Below are 13,297 nucleotides of genomic sequence, written 5' to 3' on the forward strand. Positions count from 1 at the left end.
GGCGTGGAGCTCACAGCCCCGCCCCCTCACCACGCGGCTCTGAGCGGGACGAAGCTCAGGCCCCTCCGGAGACGCGCTCCGGTAAGGGGAGGGGGGAAGCGGGAGCCGCCGGGGCCAGGGCCGGGCCGGGCCGGGGTTGGGAAGCGGGACCCGCCGGGGCCGGGGCTGGGCCGGGGGAAGGGAAGCGGGACCCGCCGGGGCCGGGCCGGGCCGGGGGGGGGGAAGGGAAGCGAGACCGCCGGGGCCGGGCCGGGGGCGGGGGGGGGGGAAGGGAAGCGAGACCCGCCGGGGCCGGGCCGGGCCAGGCCGGGCCGGGGGGGGGGGGGTGGGAACCGGGACGGGACGGGGCGCAGAGGGGAAAAGGGGGACCCGCCGCTGCCGAAGCGCAGCCCGGTCTTCGGCGGTGGGGGGCCCCTTCTGTTCCGGGACCCGCCGCCTAAGTGCCCCGAAGACCCGCGGCGGGGGGGGTCCCCGCCGCGGGTCTTCGGGGCACTTTGGCGGCGGGTCCCGGAACGGAAGGGGCCCCCCGCCGCCGAAGACCCCGGGCCCCCGGAATCCTCTGGGCGGCCCTGTCTGAAATTACTATAATCTTTTAAATAGAGCCTTTGTCAGCTTATAATTGGTGAGCAGTTCTTTTAGTGTCTGTGAGCCGTTGATTTAATTTTTTTCTTCAATTCAGGAGATTAATTTGTGTAATCTTTGGGTGTAACCCACACAAGGAACTTCTGGGTCTTTGTCCCCCTCTAGTGGCTGGTGCATAACAGAGGATAAAAGTCAACTTCAGCAGCCCACTGCTAGTGTTACTCCTTTAGCTCAATCCACAAAAGCTGATGTTATAGAACCCAGGATCCCAGTTTCAAATCCTGCTGTCCTGTTATGTGTGTTTTTATATGTGCTTTGTTATTAAGCTACCTTTTTATTGTTTGTTTTTCAGGCAGGAATTTACTGGGTGAACCTATTGGATCATTTCTGTGCTGGATGGGGGATCCTTTCTGCAGCGGTCCTGGAAATAATAGGCATTAGCTGGATTTATGGTAAATCACTGACACTGGAAAATCAAGCTGTGGCAATGCAAATAATCCCAGTCATATCACAGACATAAAACCAAAACATTATACAGGAAAATTTGCATAGTATCTCAATAGTTAAAAATATCTCTTGTTCCAGATCATTAGAACATCAGAACGGCCAGACTAGGTCAGACCAATGGTCCATCTAGCCCAGTACCCTGTCTTCTGACAGTGGCTAATGCCAGATGCTTCAAAGGGAATGAACAGAGCAGGGCAATCATTGAGTGATCCACACCCTGTTGTCCACTCCCAGCTCCTGGCAGTCAGAGGCTAGGGACACTCAGAGCGTGGGGTTTCATCCCTGCCCATCCTGGCTAATAGCCATTTCTGGACCGATCCTCCAGGAACTTATAATGATAAGGAGCAACGCATCCATGCTTTGTAGTGCTCCCCACACTTGCTTTCTGTGCATATAAAACCCATGTTCTAGACCCGATCCCACAGTGCACTCTTTGGCCATCTTTCCATAGGAGGAAACCGATTTATCCAAGACATTGAAATGATGATTGGCAAGAAGAGCTGGTGGTTCTGGCTGTGGTGGAGAGCATGCTGGTTCTTCGTTACGCCTCTTCTCTTGTGTGTAAGTACCATGGTCGAACTACCTTCAATTTTTGGCCAAGAACATATTCATTCCACCTTGAACAGTTTCCCTGTAGAGATTTGGGGCTGCCCCTCTGAGCCTGCTTTAAAGCCAGCGTAAGAGGCCAGCTGAGGATTCTCCACGTGTGTGGTAACTCAGACGCCATCCCTGCATCCAAGCATCCCTCCCTGGGCACAGGACACATGGCTGCTGCCCTTGTGCTCTGGCAGTGCCTGGCCAGTGCCTAGCAACTCAAGGGGTAAGGAATGCACAGAGGGTTACCGGCATTGCTAGGAGCCAAAAGGCCATTCCTGGAGATCAGGCTAATGGCAACTAAGTCATTCCTTAGGGTATGTCTACACTACAAGACTATTTCGATTCAACTTAAGTCGAATTTGTGGAATCGACCTTACGAAGTCGAATTTGTGTATCCACACTAAGGACACTAATTCGACTTTGTGAGTCCACACTAATGGGGCCAGCGTCGACATTGGAAGCGGTGCACTGTGGGAAGCTATCCCACAGTTCCCGCAGTCCCCACTGCCCATTGGAATGCTGGGTAGACCCCACAATGCCTGCTGGGGGAAAAATTGTGTCGAGGGTGGTTTTGGGTAACTGTCATCATTGAACCGTCAATCCCGCCCTCCCTCCCCGAAAGCGCCTGCGGGCAATCTGTTCGTGCACTTTTCTGGTCAGTGACAGCGCGGACGCCACAGCACTGCGAGCATGGAGCTCGCTGCAGTTATGGCTTTTGTCAACTCCTCGCACCTTATCGTCCACCTCTTCCACAGTCAGCTGCTGAGAAATCGGGCTACTTTTCAATGGTGCTGTGAGCACTGGTGGACCATGGGGGACGTTTTACCAACATCAACGTCGGGTGGCCGGGCAAGGTTCATGACACGTGTGTTTTCAGGAATTCTGGTCTGTTTAGACACCTGCAGGAAGGTAGTTTCTTCCCGGACCACAAAATAACGGTTGGGGATGTGCAGATGCCTATAGTGATCCTCGGGGACCCAGCCTACCCGCTAATGCCCTGGCTTATGAAGCCCTATACAGGCGCCTTGGACACTGACAAGGAAATCTTCAACTACCAGCTGAGCAAGTGCAGAATGGTGGTGGAGTGTGCTTTCGGACGTCTCAAGGGGAGATGGCGAAGCTTACTGACTGGCTCGGATCTCAGCGAAACCAATATCCCCATTGTTATTGCAGCTTGCTGTGTGCTCCACAATGTCTGTGAGAGCAAGGGGGAGACCTTTATGGCGGGATGGGAGGTTGAGGCAAATCACCTGGCTGCTGATTACGCTCAGCCTGACACCCATGCGATTAGAAGAGCCCAGCGGGAAGCGCTGTGCATCCGGGAGGCTTTGAAACCTAGGTTCCTCAGCGAGCAGCGTGACCTGTGACTGTTCAGTTTCTTTACAGAGAAGCTGAACCTGCCCCTATTTCTTTACCCAGTTACTGTTGACTATCCTCTGCAGTTACATACCCCATTCACCCCGTTTCCCCCACTTCCAACACACGTTGGAAAAATAAAATACATGTCCCATTGTTACTTAACAAAGGTTTCTTTATTAATGACTTTGCGTTAAAGGGTTGAAACTGGGACGCAGACTGTGCTGGTGTGCGGTGATGTAAAGACCGCCTCTAAACTCGAGGAATGACAGGTTCCTGCTCCTAGAGCAGTTCGCAGTGCCGGACTGGTTGTTTCAACGGAGCCTGCCATCCCTCCTTTTTGGGACTCTGTGTGCGGGGGCTATGTGACCTTGCGGCGGGGGAGGACGGTTACAGATTCCCCTGCTGCGTGGCTCTGTGGTCCAGGACAAAGACCGCTGCATAAGATCTGTAACCGCCCTCCCCTGCTACAAAGTCACATACCCCCCAACCCACACAGAACCTGGAAACCACCTCCCATACCGACCAGGGTGCCTACTGACTGCACTGTGTGTGTGACCTGCTGCTGATCCTGCCCCCGTCTCTGTACCCTGGTAAAGGTGACTGCCCTATGCAATTACCAACCCCCTTCCCCACCCCCCCTTCAAACATAGTCTTCTGTAAAAAAACATGAGGGAAACAGTAATTAGCAGCAAAATATTTTTAATAATTAACTAGACAGTTAGGGGATGAAACTGGGATTGGGGCTTGGGTGAGTCAGGAAGGGAAGGACTTCTCAAAATTGAGGGTATGAGAGCTTTTGGGTACTTGAGCACTCTGCTGGGGTGCAGTGACAGTTTTCACGGCCCCTGGCGCCCCTGCTTCTGGATATTTTGGGTGAGGGGGTTATGTGACTTTGTGGCGGGGGAAGGCGGTTGTAGATACACTGCAGGGGGGCTCTGTCCTCCTGGCTGCGGTCCTGCAGAACATCCACAAGGCGCCGGAGCATGTCCGTTTGCTCCCTCATTAGTCCAAGCAGCGTTTGAGTCGCCTGCTTGTCTTCCTCACGCCACCTCTCCTCCCGTTCGCAGTGTGAGCGCTGGTACTGCTGGGCCGCCTCGGCTCGGGAGCAGCCCATAAGTTCAGCGAACATCTCGTCCCGTGTCTTTTTCTTTCGCCGCCTAATTTTTGCCAGCCTCTGTGAGGGGGATGCTGGGGCAGGTCTGGAGACAGTCGCAGCTGTGCGATGGGAAAAAGGGAGTGAATTCCTTGCAAAGATACATTTTTGCGAACAATTAACACAGTCTAGTCACTCTCTGTGAACAAGACCATGCACAGCACCTATCTCATGAGCACTGACTCAGGACAAGTTCTAATTTTCGGCTTTCGCTTTCATTGCCTGGGGTCTTGCACTGGAGATCAGACAAGCGGGGCAGGACAGCAGAATCCGTGCAGCAGGCAGGCATGGTAAGCCATAGACTTTAGGCTGCTTAAAACTGAATGTATGGCACTGTCCTCTTGCTGCAGGCAATCCGGAAAGCATAAACTCTGCCCCTGTTCCACCTCCTCGCGGCTGTTCCCTGGGAAAGATCCCTGTATGCTGCCCCTCTGCAGCCTCCACCACGTGGCTCTAAACGGAGGCTTATTGTCATGCAAAGGAACAGTGAAGCATTCCCAATACTAGCAGTACACAAATTACTCTAATTAAATGCAGGAGTCTCCGAGCGAGATCACCCTGAGGAGGATCACAGAGCGAGATAGAGAGCGCATGCTGCGTGAAAGCCAGCACAAACCAGGGGCCTATGCTGCCATGCTCGTGGAGACAATGCTCCCTGAACACCTCATGAAAGCCTGGCGCGGAAAAGTGTGCTACCACGGAGCACCCAATAAGGCAGCTCTCCCCAGGAACCTCCTGCGGAGGCTTTTCGATTACCTCCAGGAGAGCTTCGTGGAGATCTCCCAGGAGGATTTCTGTTCTATCCCCATATATATAGGCCTCCTTTTCACATAGTTCAGATTCCTGTTACATTAATAATAAAAGTTTACATGTTTAAAGCACTTACCGACTGATCCTTCCCCTGATTCAGGGTCCGGGTTAACGGCCGGGGAGGATTGGTAGGGGATCTCCGTGAGGGTGATGAAGAGATCCTGGCTGTCAGGGAAACCAGCGTTGTAAGCGCTGTCGCCTGTCTCGTCCTCCACAAACCCTTCCTCATCTTCCCTGTCCGCGAACATCGCCGAAGAACTGGCCGTCGACACTATCCCATCGTCAGAGTCCACGGTCACTGGTGGGGCAGTTGTGGCAGACCCACCGAGAATGGCATGCAGTGCCTCGTAGAAGCGGCATGTCTGGGGCTGGGCTCCGGAGCGTCCGTTTGCCGCTTTGGTCTTCTGGTAGCCTTGTCTCAGGTCCTTGATTTTCACATGGCACTGCGTTGCATCCCGGCTGTATCCTCTGTCTCTCATGGCTTTGGAGACCTTATCGTAGGTCTTTGCATTACGTTTTTTGGAGTGCAGCTCCGAAAGCACAGACTCCTCGCCCCACACACTGATCAGATCCAAGACTTCCCGGTCAGTCTATGCTGGGTCCCTCTTTCTATTCAGAGATTGCATGGTCTCCTCTGCTGGAGAGCTCTGCATCATTGCCAGTGCTGCTGAGCTCACCCCGATGTCCAACCAGGAAATGAGATTCAAACTGGCCAGACAGGAAAAGGAATTCAAATTTTCCCGGGGCTTTTCCTGTGTGGCTGGTCAGAATATCCAAGCTCGGACTGCTGTCCAGAGCGTCAACAGAGTGGTGCACTGTGGGATAGCTCCCGGAGCTACTAAGGTCGATTTCCGTCCACACCTAGCCTAATTCGACATAGCCATGTCGAATTTGGCGCTACTCCACTCGTCAGGGAGGAGTACTGAATTCGAACTAAAGAGCCCTCTAGGTCAAACTAATTAGCTTCCTGGTGTGGACGGGTGCACGGTTAAGTCGAATTAACGCTGCTAAATTCGACATAAACTCCTAGTGTAGACCAGGCCTTAAAGTGGGAGCAACAAGGTCTACATATCTCCAACACTGCCCAGCAGGAGCTGAGTGGGGTTTGCTGCAGCCCTAGGGCTGGTGTATGGCCTTAGCAGAAGGGGAAATGTTTCAGGATCTGTGTGGACCTGAATGTGGGGCGGGGCAGGGAGCTCTCTGGCATGAGTTCCCGTCCCTGGAGAAGCTGATGATTTCTGGCCGGGGGCAGGTTCTGGCCCCCAGCTCCGCCACTGGTGTATGGGGCTGACGTTTCCAGGGATGGTGCCCAGCCGCTTCCCCCTTTTTGTCACATCCCCTGGCTCATCCCGGTTTGGGATATTGGAATTTCTTGTGGGATGGAAATTCCATATTTCAGACCAGCTCCAGTGCCCTGCAGAATAGCTCTGACTTTTCCAAACGTGCTCCCAGTCAGTTCTGAATCTACCATCCATCTCATCTTCCTCAAACGAAGCCCCATGTATCAAAGGCCTTACATGGAAATACTCATTCATCACTCTGGAATTTCTCCTCTCCGTTCCCACCCTTTCTCTTCCCCACATTCCTGATGGACTTGATTGGGCTACTAAATCCCTGACACAATTCTCCTGAGGCCAATGGCATTACACCTGGGACGAACCAGCCCTTTCACCACATTCCTTATTCTTCAGGTTCTCTCCGATCATTGCTACTTTGTGCTCTCATGTGCTTCTCATCTTTCATATGTGCAAAACAAAAACAAAACCACACCTGCAACTGTTGCAGATCTCTTTCTAGCAACAACATTATCTCTAATCTCTCTAGGATACCCACGAGGAAATGCTCAGTGTAAATATCTTACCTGGGCAGGAATGTTCTCCAGAACTTAACTCAGCATTCTTTGTCCCAATCCTGTAAACATTCGACTAGTGCACAGAGGTACAGTGAGCTGGCCTTCCACATCCTCAGAGCATGCCTGTGCATGGACCGAATGTGTGAGAAATGTGCCTCCCGAGTTATGTGGATTTCCGAGCAACACGGGTGTTTAAATATAAAAAAATACAGGAAGTGTGTGCATGCAGGTCAATAGATACTTATCGGTCAGTAGGGGGTGATGCATGATCATTCTTATTGCCTACCCACATTTGGAAACAAAGCCCTGAACTGCAAGCCAGAGACTGCATACAGAAAGCACCTAGATCTCTGTCAAAGCAGCAGAGATAAATATCTTGGAGATAAATTGGTAAATTGTGTGTTCTGTAATCAGTACCAATTGCTCTGAGCTTTAGTCAAGTTTTCTCCCTCTTTTTTCCAACAGGTGATTTTATGCTGGTCTTTGGTCACATTTTCGCCTCCCAAGTACGGCTCAGTCGAATACCCTGCGTGGGGATCGGCCGTGGGCTGGTGCATGATTGTCTTCTGCATCATCTGGATTCCCATTGTTGCGATTGTAAAAATAGTGAAAGCGCAAGGAAACCTGTGGCAGGTAACGGTCTAAGAGAACAGCTGGAAGGGGGCCACGGGGTCAGCTGCCCTGACGGAAGTTAATGGGGACACTCACCATGTCCTCACTGGGGGCAGGATCCGACTCTGACTTTGTACGTTAATCAGACAAACTTGTTGGATCAAAACAAAGCCCTGGCATTGCCAGAGGTGAATTTGGCCCGACTGGTTGTCATAGGAAGGTAATGAGCAATTCCCTTGGCATTTCATAGTCATTTGGCAGTGGGCAGTGTTTCCCTGTGGTACGGACGTGCAGTCTGGCCTGATCTTCATGGTCTCATTTACTGCTTCCGTTGTCATCCCAGAGCTGAACTATGCAATTTCAAACCCACAGTCGGGCATCTTCACTCGGGCCACATCCCACTGTAGTTAATGAGGGTTTGGACTGAGGAAGAGACAAAGTGGGTGATGGTGAGAGAGACAAGCTTTCAGGATACACGGAGCTCTTCAGGCCTGGGAAAGGTAGTGAGAGTGTCACAGCTAAATACACAGTCCAGCCGATAATTTAGCATAAGTAATTAGCACATATTCTGAGGGACCATTCAAGGTGAAATGGCCCATTAATACCCCTGCTGTCATAGGACAAAAAGGAGAGGGGAGTAGTGGGTATAGATTGTTGTAATAAGCCATAAATCCAGTGTCTTTATTAAGACCATGTTTTTTAGTATCTAGCAAAGTGATTAATTTAAGCTCCCAGGCTCGTCTTTTGAAGGTGTTGGTGCAGATTTCCCTGGAGGACGAGGAGTGAGAGGTCAGATGTGGAGTGATCACTTTGGGAAAAGTGTTCACCCACAGGTGACAGGGTGTTTTTGCCTTTTATCATTTTCCTGTGAGAGCTCATTTGAGAGTGTAGTGATTGTTGGGCTTCACACACAGAGGTGTAATTGGGCATTAAATGCACTGGATGAGGTACACCGCACATTGCAATAGGCTTGTGTAGGACCATGGATCTTGAAAGGTGCGTTGTGGGGTGATGACCATCATACCAGTGGAGATGTGTCTGCAGGTTTTGCATCAATTGTTCTGGCAGGGTCTGGTGCCGCTTTGAGTTGGTGTGTCCTAGTCTGTGGGGAGCTTGCTTGTGATGATGAGCTTGGAGAGGCTGGGGGTTGTTTGAAGGCTGAAGAGGGGGTTCAGGAAATATTTCTTTCCAAATAGGGTCCCCATTGAGTGGGGGTGTAATTGTTTGTTGTTACCCCGTATGGGTTCCAGCGTGGGGTGGTGGGGACAAGTAGGGGTGTGTGGTTGGAGGGAGAGTCTTATTTCTGTATTGAAGCAGGTTTTTTCAGGGGATTTTGGTGGCCTGTTCCATGATGTGATCTAGTTCTCACGTAGAAAGAACAAGGAGTACTTGTGGCACCTTAGAGACAACAAATTTATTTGGGCATAAGCTTTCCTGGGCTAAAACCCACTTCATCAGATGCATGGAGTGGAAAATAGAGTAAAAAGATATACATACAGAGAAAACACGAAAAGATGGGGGTTGCCATAACAACTCTAATGAGACAAATCAAGTAAGGTGGGCTATTATCAGCAGGAGAAAAAAAACTTTTGTAGTGAGAATCAGGATGGTCCATTTCAAACAGTTGACAACTTCCTACTATATTTTCCACTCCATGCATCTGATGAAGTGGGTTTTAGCCCACGAAAGCTTATGCCCAAATACATTTGTTAGTCTCTAAGGTGCCACAAGTACTCCTCGTTCTTTTTGCTGATAGAGACTAACACGGCTACCATTCTGAAACTTCTCCGGTAGAGTGTCCTTGTATGGTGAAGGCAGTTTTAAATGTTTTAAGGGGTATTTTCCAGACTTTCTCCTGGAAGAATATTCTGTGGTATCTGAGCACTTGGCTGTAGGTAACAGATCTCTTGGTGTGTTTGGGGTGGTTACTGGATCTGTGAAAGTAGGTGTGGTGACCGGTGGGTGTCTCGTATACCCTTCTCTGAAGGGTTCCATTGTCGAAGCTGATCACGGTGTCCTGGACGTGGATGCTAGCGTGGGAGTGCTCCAGAGAGAGTTCAATGGACGGCTCGTGGTTGTTGAAGTTGTGGTGGAAATCTATGAGGGAGTTTAAGTTGTCTGTGCAGAGGATGAAAATATCATTGATGTATCTCTTGTATATCGGATAGTGTCTGTATAATAGTCTGGTCTGGCTGGCTGTGTGCCCATGCCCAGGTGTATTTGCCAGCTCATAGACTCTAAGGCCAGAAGGGACCATCATGATCATCTTCCAAGCCACAGAACTTCACCCACCCACTCCTGTAATAGACCCCTAGCCTCTGGCTGAGTTACTGACGTCCTCAAATCATGGTTTAAAGATTTCAAGTGACAGAGAATCCACCATTTAAACTAGTTTAAACCTGCAGGAGACCTGTGCCCCATGCTGCAGAGGAAGGCAACCCCTCCCCCCCCGTCCCCAGGCTAAGTTCCCTGTAAGCTGTGCGGCCGTGCAGCAGCCTATCTAGCACTATGCAGGTGCTCAGGGAGCCCTCCTGGGAACCTGCCACACCCGGGGCAGGGGCATCCCTCCCCCGGCCCCCACCTAGCCCAGCCACCAACCTGTCGCAGCGCCCCCCCCTGCTGCGGCCCAGACCTGCAGCCAGGGTAGCCCTCCCCTGGCTTGGACCTGCTGGGGCTGGGGAAGGGGCACCTATCCTGCAGCCCAACCCCAGAACTGCCCCTGCGGGGAGAGGCGCCTTTCCCTCCCCACCCAGGTGCTGCTGCAGGGAGAGAGAGCTGGGGGGAGTCCTCGCTGTAGCCCTGGAGCACTCTCCTGCACCCCAAACCCCTCATCCCTGGCCCCACCCCAGAGCCTGCATCCCCAGCCAGAGCCCTCACCCCCTGCACCCAACCCCCTGCCCCAGCTCTGAGCCCCTCCCACACTCCAAACCCTCCTGGGGGTGGGGTTCTGTCCCTCGAGTGGCACCGAGACCACTTAGAGCGTGTTCAGTGAGTCTGCTCTGCAGCCGTAGCTAACAGGCAGCTGGCTTTTGGCTCATGCACTGAGGTCCCAGGTTCGATCCCGCCCGACGACCGGGGTCTGTCAGTGTTACACTAGCACAAGTCCATCAACCCAGGCACTTTTGCAGCATGAGCTTTAAATGCAACTGAACTTACTGGGCACTTGTGATTTGTAACCAAATATCTGGATCGCTTTGATTTTGAACCCGAGGTGGGGGGTTGAGGCGGTGGGGAGGTCGGTGTTTAGATTTCTCCTCACTGTTCAACAAAAAATGACTGAATAAAACATGGTGAAGAGAATAAAAACACGCAAAGACATCTCAGCAGCTGGAAATTAAATCCCCTTTGGCGACTGTGTTTTTTGCTTCCCAGCGTATTGTGAGCTGCTGCCGGCCGGCTGCTAACTGGGGTCCCTCTCTGGAATGTCATCGAGGAGAAAGGTACAGCCACATGGTAGATCCCCACAAGGAAAGAGACCAGGAGATCCCCACCGTGGATGGCTTCGTGCACAAGCTGGAATGAGACGCCTGCCCCGGGCTGCATTATTTTTAACACAAATGTATTTTCTTTTTGTTTAATGTTGGAAAATAGTGATCCAAACTATTGAAAGCTGCACTATTTATTGTTAGCTCTGCCTTACAGGGGGAGCAGGTCATGGAGTGGAGAGGAAAGCCCAAGCCCACGGGCTGGGAGGGCAGGAAAATACACTCCAGCCTCTCAGAGCGTAGGGACTGGGAGCAGTCCGTAGGGCCCCTGGCCTGCAGATGCTGCTATGGGGGGATGTGTTCTGGTGCTCTCCTGCACAGGGCTCGAGCCACGGGGCTCTGTGCTGGGCACGTACCAACAAGCCACGATCCTGACGCACCTCCCCGCGCGCTCTGCTTTCCGGAGCTGGTGCACAGCTCAGGCTGGCGGCACGCAGAGGGGCGGATGGGTTGCTGCTCTCTGCTCAGCAGCCCCGTGGAAGTAAATACTTGCTTCTGTCTGGGCCTTGCTCAGGCTTCTCAGGGCTTGGTGCTGAGCAAAATGTGCGTCTGTGTTGCCTGTGTCTCTCGATGTTGAGGGGTGACAAGCTGCCTGGCTGACGAGGCTAGAATGTGGCAAGGCAAGTTCCCACCGATTTATCATTGTTTCCATTGGAATTCCTCAGGGGTCACCTTTCGGTACAGTGTAAACACAGTCAGCAGCCACTTGTCTGGTCCTCTCAACCCAGCTTCCTTCGTGCTGGGGGGGGGGGGAAGTGGGGCAATTTGCCCCGGGCCCTGCAGAGGCCCCCCCGAGAATACAGTGTTCTATAGTATTGCAACCTTTTTTTATGGAAGAGGCCCCGAAATTGCTTTGCCCCAGGCCCCCTGAATCCTCTGGGCGGCCCTGGCTGAACTGCAGTAGAAACTCTCACCCTGCAGTTTGGGTCCGTCTGTTCTTCCTGCCCCATGCACGGCTTTACCCATCCTTCCCTTCTCTGCAGCCCACACTCACGGCAAAGCTCCCCCTGGGCAGGGGCGCCACACCAGGCCTGCCTACTACTGCAGCCTTCAAAATAGAGCCTGGGTGGGACTTCAGCGTTGCCCAGACCTTGTACTGGTGATCTGCAGCGGAGAGCAGAATTTCACCCTGAGTGCAGGGTATAATTGCCATTCAGCATTTGCAATGTCACCAGCCTCAACCACTCCAAAATCATGAGTGGAGACCCCCAAAATCATGGGATTGGCTTAAAAACCATGAGCGCTGGGTTCTTTTATTTGCCTTCTGGTGTTTGTGGCTTTAGGGTTCACAGTTTTCAGCTCTTCTTGGCATTGATGGGGCTAGAAACTTACTTTGCTTTTTAAATGAAAGCTGAGATTTGCACATAATCACATGACTCCAGGAGCTGTGTCTTTAAGAACAAACACCAAATTTCGTGAGATTTGGGAACACTGAATTTGTTCATTTCCTGCCAAATATGGAATGGGTGGTCTGGCTAAGGGGTGCTGACCGTGCAGACATTGTCTGGAAATCCCAGCCCCACACAGAAACCATATTAAATGAACAATTAAAACTTGTGCCTGTAGAATAGAGGATTTCTATTTTGCATTATTTAAAAAGCTGGGTGGGATTTTTTTTCTCTCGTGTTAATTGTGGGGTTTTTTTGAAACCACATGGCAGGGTTATCAAGTACCAGTTCCGCTCAGCGGTATCTTACTACTTCTGGGCATGGAGGGGGCCGGATAGCTGAGTGCTGGCTGTACTCTATACACAGACCTACATTTTATACTGGCATTTTTATGATAAATTAACTATCGTGTTACTGTTTTTAGCAAATAAAATGTAGAGTTTTTACAACTTTTGGAACCAGATGATCCAAGTGGCCTCTTTTGTCTCCCGCTGGGTAGAAAATCACCTGAAGAAAGAGCCAGCGGTTATTACCTGAGATTGTCAGAGCAGCTTTGTAATGCAGCAAGACTAGGGTGTCCTGAAGCAGGGATGAGGGAAGCCCCATCCTGGAGGTATTTTACTGTGGAAGCCAGGAACAGACATAACAGACCTGGTTGTGAGCTGCGATCCAGGCCCAGTGCAGAGGGCCAAGCTAGCCGCCTGGTTTCCCTAGCTGTCAATTCCTCCAGCATGGAGAAGTGTGCGGCTGGCACTGAGCCCATGTAGTCAGGTGCTGTGCCACCTGAGGGTCCCAGCTGCCCTGGGGCAAGGTGGAGGCTTGGCTGGAGTGCACTGTTTCTCCTGGGCTGGCAAACAGCCCCCTTGGAGGCTATTAGCTGGAATGTTAGAGCAGCCTCTAGGCTGCTCTAAATTACTTTGGGGCCAGGGTTGTCATGGCACCAACCCCAGTT

At 51.9% G+C, this 13,297-nt stretch overlaps 1 protein-coding gene across 1 annotated transcript in view; it reads left to right on the top strand.

Annotated features, from left to right (window-relative positions):
• LOC123377772 (sodium- and chloride-dependent neutral and basic amino acid transporter B(0+)-like) overlaps positions 1-12,797 on the top strand; it is a 55,532-nt gene extending 42,735 nt beyond the window's left edge. The window contains exons 11-14 of the mRNA XM_045031012.1: positions 935-1,034; positions 1,541-1,650; positions 7,326-7,493; positions 10,845-12,797. Of these exons, the coding sequence (XP_044886947.1) occupies positions 935-1,034; positions 1,541-1,650; positions 7,326-7,493; positions 10,845-10,994 (528 nt within the window). The 3' untranslated portion in view covers positions 10,995-12,797. The remainder of the gene's footprint in view (positions 1-934; positions 1,035-1,540; positions 1,651-7,325; positions 7,494-10,844) is intronic.
• The last annotated feature ends 500 nt before the right edge of the window (positions 12,798-13,297 follow it).

The sequence above is a fragment of the Mauremys mutica genome, chromosome 9 (assembly GCF_020497125.1).
Source record: "Mauremys mutica isolate MM-2020 ecotype Southern chromosome 9, ASM2049712v1, whole genome shotgun sequence".
In the NCBI taxonomy this organism is placed as follows: Eukaryota; Metazoa; Chordata; order Testudines; family Geoemydidae; genus Mauremys; species Mauremys mutica.